This window comes from Trachymyrmex septentrionalis, unplaced genomic scaffold (assembly GCF_001594115.1).
Source record: "Trachymyrmex septentrionalis isolate Tsep2-gDNA-1 unplaced genomic scaffold, Tsep1.0 scaffold53, whole genome shotgun sequence".
Taxonomy (NCBI): Eukaryota; Metazoa; Arthropoda; class Insecta; order Hymenoptera; family Formicidae; genus Trachymyrmex; species Trachymyrmex septentrionalis.
The window spans coordinates 2,745,174-2,752,098 of NW_017305705.1; the positions used below are offsets into that span (position 1 = coordinate 2,745,174).

Genomic DNA, 6,925 nt, shown 5'->3' on the forward strand with positions numbered 1-6,925 from the left:
ATATATATATATTTATATGCATTATTATTTGTATCATGTATAGATATTTCTGAGAAATAAAATTGATTCTTTCTTTCCTTTCCTCCCTTTTTATTTTTATACAGATCATCGTGGGAATATACAAGGAAATTTAATGTAATTGGCTATTTATATCGAATATCTTTTAATATATTATTTTTGCTTTCAGTAACATGAATGTGTCGTGGCAGAATATAAGGTCATTCTTTATGAACTTATAATGTTTACCCGCTTCGAAGCTTAAATAGTGCTAATTGCAGACTTGTTTGATTATAGGGCTACAGTTCTTCAGTGCGGCAACAGCCTGGTACTGCAAACTTTGCGATTCCTGGATAGGCGATCTTCATTGTGCTAGTCTGCATCTGAAGTCTAAACGTCATTCTGAGAATTTCTCTGTAAGTGATTTTTTTCATAGACTGCTTTTAATAACAATTGGATTAGAGCAAAAGATGCATCTTGAGATTGAAAACGTAATTATACTTATAAATTATTTTAAATCATTTTTATTAATCAAAATAGTTATTTAAAAAAAATTTTAATGAAATTTATTAAAAAGATCACTTGCGTAATCTCTTTTTTTTTCATCAATTCTATATGTCAGATACAAATAATTTAATTGAATAATATGTTGTTTAGCGCTTTGTAGAGCAAAATCCGCATTGGGAAACCGACTGGATGGCCGATAGAGAAAAGGCGTTCTCCGAGGATAAGCACAAACAAATACAATTGGAATTGCAGAAACAGAAGGATGACGATCCTCCGACAAAATCGAAAAAATCAAAGAAGAATAAAAAAAAATCAAAGAAAGCCAAGAAACGCAGAAATAGAAGCAGCGCTAGTGATACATCAAGTGAGTCAGAGAATTCTGATACAGAATCTGATCAGGATACCACCAAAAGTATACGTGTAGCCATGCGAAACAAGATTAAAGCATCTACGCAAGCGATTCTGAATGAGGAGATAGATTATCAACGTATAAAATTGAAAGGACATAACTGGTCGAAAGCACCACAAATGAATCAATCACCGCTGCCCGAGCAACATCCGTCAGAGGCGGATGACAGACAACTCTTAAATTCAATCAGGGACAAATTGAAAGCCAAACAAGAAGAGGAAGTGAAAACTCGCAAGCATCACGAAAAGATAGAAGAAGAGGACTTACAGCAAGACACTTATTTAAAGAAATCGGAAGATTTGGAGGCTTGGGGTCCAAAAGAACCACCCAAGTCTTTCTGGCTAAAGAAAGAAGAAGAGAAGCAGTCACAGCCAATCGTGACAAATAAACCAATCGAATTACCGAAACCAGAAGAGATGCCGAAGCCACACATGGGATTCTGGACTAAGCAACAAGTGAATATGACAGTGAAGCCGCCTGAAAATAAATCAATGGAGAAAGAGGACGAAAGAGACCGCGATAGAGATCGTTATAAAGATGATCGTGATCGCAAGTACAGCAGATACGAGAGGAGAAGCCGGCGCGATAGAGATCGGGATAGGGACAGAGATAGGGATAGGGATTACTATGACGATCGTCGAAAGAGGGATAGGGACAGAGATAGCAATGATTCTCCAAGGCGTGATAGAAATTGGCGTGACAACAGTCCCAAGAGAAGCTATGACAAGTACAGTAAAGACAGGCGGGGAGATAATGACAATTCATCGAATGATGAATCCAAATTTGACAAGAAATCAAGCGAGTCAAAATTAAAAAAAGGTGTCATCTCGAGCAAGAAATCTGCGCCGCAAGTGGCAAATAAAGGCAAGTTACCGTTCATCGGAAGATTACCTCTATTTAAAAAGAAGGCCGAAGAACCAAAGTTACCAGAGAAAGATATTACTCCGCTGCCCTACCAACAAAGCAAATTTGAGGATACACCGAAGGTACCTAATGAAATTATCAATCCACCTGGTGTTGTACACATCACTAAATTAGCTACCCCACTAAATTTGAATAACAGCAGCATTACAACTTCACTAGCAAGCAAAACTAACAATCAGCCTATGAAGATTTTGGTGGCACCTCCACCGCCCGTGCTGAACGAGACCAAGCCGACCCAACAAGTGGTTGACATGGAAATAGACGATCAGTCCGAGGAAACAGTTATAGAAGAACAGCCGATAGTGGAGCCACAAAAACAGCAGCAACAAACTTCGACCGTGTCGAAACTGCCGTTACCTTCGCATCCACCGCCACCACTGAATAGACCACCACCCAGCTTTACTCCGAGCCAACAACAACCAGCAGTGCAGAATAGACCGCCACCGGCGCAAAACACACTACCGGCGCCGCACTTTACGCCAAATCGACCGCCTCCACCATTCATGTCAAATCCACCGCCGTTTGTTCAGGCACCACCAAGATTTCCACCTCGTCAAGCTGTGCCACCTGCTACTTTCATAACGCAGCCGCCACCGATACCGAATGCAAACTTCGTACAGAATCATCAGAATCCACCGCCGCCGCCGATGCCAACAGTAGTAGACTCTGGCGCTGTAGTGCCACCACATTCTGACGTGACTGATATACCGGAACCATCGGAGAAACGTTCGACAGACCCGAGCATTCCATTGCCGGATGATCTACAAGAAGCTCTCAACATAATCTTTCCTAAGGAGGAGACAGCGGAAACTAAACAGCAACAACAGAGCCAACAAGAATCTAACATCATGTACTCTTCAATGTATAGTATGTTGGGCTGCGTAGGATACGGTCCTGAATATATGGATCAACCACCACCTGAGATCATGCAAGAGGCAGAAGTGGATACACAACCCGGACCCGATGATCTTCGCATGTTGGGCATTGATGAAGGAGATACAATTTTATAAATCACACTCGCGATCTATGGGTTTATATCGATGTATAATGGCGCTCCTGATTCACATACAGGAAAAGGTCTTGTTCTGCAGTAGAAAAGATTGATCTGTTGTTGATCCACTTATCATTTATTTCTGATAGGTATTTTATCATTGACTATCTCATATGTTTTGAAATCGAATAAAAAAAAAGAAAAGAAAAAAGAAGTAATTATGATAATCCTGAAATATTGTGAATATAAAGCTAGCGCCATGAATCACGACTAAGTCTGGTACCAGCTTAAGCGGTCTGTAAAGATTACTTAATGATATATAGTAGAATTTACAAATTATCCGCTATATTATATTTGTTAACATCGTAACTATCTTCGTTTTATAATATGTTTTCATCATTTTTGTTTCGGAATTTATGATATACCATTTGCACAATCGACATCATATTTAACATCAGCGATAGCAACGATTGATACATAATAGTTTTAAACTTTGTCTATCTCTTAAGGTTCCTAACTAATTATTGCTGCCACATTGGGTCGTTATCGATATTATAATCTAGAAATGACAAGAAGTTTCTTGCATGCCATTTGCAAATAAAGAGAATTGGAAAAACAAAATAATAAGATCAGTTTGAAACACTTGTATACAAATGAGCTAAAGTTATTCTTACCCTTTCTGACAGTCGGTAAATAGTCGTAATAGGCATGTCAAGAGAAAATAAGCGCCTATTTTTTTTATGACTATTTACTAACTGTCAGAAAGGGTAAGAATAGCTTTGGCTCATTTTTACAAGAGTTTTAATGTAATTTCATAATTAAATTTTATTTTATCCTCTTTACAAATTCTCTTTATTTACAAAAATAGCATGTAAGAAACTTCAACGTGTAATTTTTTTCGCTCATAACATTACAATCCAATATGACCGCAGCGATTAATCAGGAGTCTTAACAAATGTTATAAGCATTTGTTGAAAACCTATAAATTTGAATAACATTATGGAATGTTACCAATGAATAAGTCAAAAAATAAGACCAGATATGTGTGTAATATTAATAAAAAACGCAATTCCACATCATGTATTAACATTGACATTGTATATCTTTAATATTGCAAATCCGGAACTTTCAGCTGTATATGTACACTTTCAAATGTAGAAGAAATATTAAAATTGAGTATTTATAATATAAAGATAATAGATTTGGAATGTAAGATCGTAATATTACGAGACATTTACATTGCGACATTTTTCGAGACTAAATCTTTTTTTTTTCATATGTGTATTAAAAAACAATTCTTTTTAATCTTTCTGTTTTAAGTTCAATCTTACGATCGATTCCTAAAGATAATATCACATTGCCTCTACTTTGCAAAGTTAACAAACCATAACTATGAAATACAATATTTTGCGAAATCGTTGAAAGTTGAAACTATCATCAAATATAGGTCACATGGCACTATTTCTTAAAATTCTTAAATATCCATCTTTACTCAAGTTTTCAGTACTTAAGAAATCTCGATTTTAGATTTTTTTTTTTGTAAAAACGCTTAATCTACCACAGCATTGATTAGCTTATATAATATAATATCGGAATGAACTTTTTTCGATTAAAATTAGTTTACAAATGCGAGAAATGCATAACAATGCAATGTTCGTAAACATTGACGTTAGTACCAAATTGCTATCGATAATTGTATTAGGCAGAGCGTCACAATTCGATAAAACGCACCCGAGTGCATAAAAAAATTAAATCGTGCTTTATATAGTTTATAGATGTGTAATTAATCCTACGTGTCCAATCTATTTTTTTCTCAGTCAAATGGAATGTAAAAACCAATGTATAGAATCTCACGTGCTACGAACATTATTAAAGATCTACGTTAGGATTTTTGCTTGTTATCTACGTATAGACAATGGATGGGAAATATAATTCGTAATGCGAACACGGTGGTGTAGTATAACGATCCCGTCATTTCGATGAATCCGTACTTTAGATCTGAAGTACTAGGCCTGCACTGGAAATGTTATCTCCGCCACCTGCCGTCTGACTAGCTTGTGTGCAAACCAACACAGGAGCGACGCACACCTGAATAGAAATATTCTCTTGCTCTATCTTTAATATCTCATCCCAACAAGATACTGGTTTATCGATATTCAATGCTATTCGAATACCGTCAACGATAGATGTCGAGAAACTATCATCCATGATCAGTGTCGCTTTCTTCACATCAACCTACATTAGAAGAAATAATTTTAAAATCGTCGAACGCATGTAAGACAACACATTATATGTCTGACAATTTCTAACGTTTCATTCGAAAGAAAATTGTAAATTTTATAACTATTTGGACTTATTAAGTATTAGTAATGATAATATATTTATGAATTGTTCTTATAAGTTATTTATATATATGTAAATAATACTTACATTACTCGATGCACATACATGTCTATGTGCAGTAAGTGACGCTTTGGCTGCAGCAGCCATGGTATTCTTCCAAATGGAATCCTTAACGGTAAATATGGCTTGATATGCTAGCGTGTGAACGTGAATTCTCGTAAGTTCTCTAGAATTCGCGATCGACTTGCCTCTCAAACGTATGAGTTTGAACAACGTTCTCATTTGATCTAACACTGTTGCGACACGCGGAGTCGAATTGGCCACCAACGAGATGTTACCGTAATACATAGTATTGTACAGATTCGCTATTTCCTGTTCGTTCATTCCCAAACTATCAGCGAAAGGAACTACCAGGTCGCATAATTCAAAGAGCAATTTATCCTCGGCAAATGAGGCCATCTCGAAGTGAATTCTGGTAGAGCTCGGACGATCTAACATCTGTTTCTTTACGTTCATTAACAGATTCTTGCGTTTGTCTGTAAAATTGCGTGAATATGAAGAAATTATTTTATTTTATATAATCGTGAATATGTTCGGAGAAAAATTACCTTCCCGAAATGGGTAATTATCCATCATCTGGAGACCGCTGACTACCAACAAATCGGGATCATATGTTCCCAGAACTTTGTCGAAGGCATTAAATGAACTAATCATTGGATTATTCATGTCGTTATGAATAATATATCTAGAAAAAAACAAAAGAACAATTTCCCATCAGTTGATTACGCATTTATCTTATTACTGTCATTTTATTATTATCAATTTATCAATACCTGTTTGCTCTTGCACTGGAATAAGGACCCCACACTTCACCATGCTTATATTCCATAATAAGATGAATATCGTCACGTTTCACTTCCCCGCCTACTATATTTATCACCTGTGGAATCATCTGATGTAAAGATCTGGTCATTTTAGCTGCAAGAGTTACGTCACATCCCTCTCGCGCGAATCGCATCGCCATAACTGCTGCATTTCCTCCAATTGTTGAGTAAGACGATGGAAACGAGCGCGCTTTCGATACCAATTCATCGAATAAAGTTCTGTTTGCCATATAGCGTCTATGGAGAAAAATTTATGTCACTCTATATAAGATAACTGTAACGATTACATGATTATAATATTATGATACAGAATGATTTAAAAATAATCTAATAAATCTTGACAATCATTTGAGGGTATTTATAACTAAATAAAAAATCCATAATTGTTTAAAAAGTTAATTGCGATTTTAATATACATATTTATTCTATCATTCTATAAGATGTTCAAATCAATCTTAGCAGAATAATTTTGTGAATTAAATGAGCCTCTAATATTATAAAATATTTTTTTGTAACATAACTCATATTAAATGTAATTGTCAAAGTTTCTGGTGAACAATTCTCATATTTTTAAGAATTTGTCATATTTGAAGTTTATAAAGATTTCTGAAAAATAATTTTATAAGTTTTCTTCAGAAATTAAAGAATGAGAAATTTGAAATATTAGAATTCATTCAAATATGAAGAATTCTAGAAAAAATATAGACTTTCTCAGCAGTTTTAAAGTGTTGCAATTCATATTAAAAAATCTAAGAAATTTTCTAAAAGATTATAAACTTATACAAAAATTTTGAAAAATTTTAAAACTTACATAAAAATTATTTAAATAATTTTTGAAAAATTATAAAAAGAACATTAAGAAAAATTTTT

General features: G+C 34.9%; 2 protein-coding genes across 3 annotated transcripts in view; one reads left to right on the top strand and one right to left on the bottom strand.

The window, feature by feature from the left end:
* Window positions 1-3,042, top strand: part of LOC108752017 (zinc finger matrin-type protein CG9776-like) — an 8,732-nt gene extending 5,690 nt beyond the window's left edge. For both annotated transcript variants that reach the window (XM_018492590.1, XM_018492591.1), the window contains 2 exons: window positions 295-413; window positions 655-3,042. In XM_018492590.1, the coding sequence (XP_018348092.1) occupies window positions 295-413; window positions 655-2,847 (2,312 nt within the window). In that variant the 3' untranslated portion in view covers window positions 2,848-3,042. The remainder of the gene's footprint in view (window positions 1-294; window positions 414-654) is intronic.
* Window positions 3,043-3,673: 631 nt separating this feature from the next.
* The window catches only part of LOC108752018 (ADP-dependent glucokinase), a 3,825-nt gene continuing 573 nt past the window's right edge, over window positions 3,674-6,925 (bottom strand). Inside the window, exons 2-5 of the mRNA XM_018492592.1 lie at window positions 6,005-6,296; window positions 5,780-5,916; window positions 5,259-5,707; window positions 3,674-5,063 (exon numbers count right to left, since the gene is read on the bottom strand). Coding sequence (XP_018348094.1) covers window positions 4,821-5,063; window positions 5,259-5,707; window positions 5,780-5,916; window positions 6,005-6,296 — 1,121 coding nt within the window. The 3' untranslated portion in view covers window positions 3,674-4,820. The remainder of the gene's footprint in view (window positions 5,064-5,258; window positions 5,708-5,779; window positions 5,917-6,004; window positions 6,297-6,925) is intronic.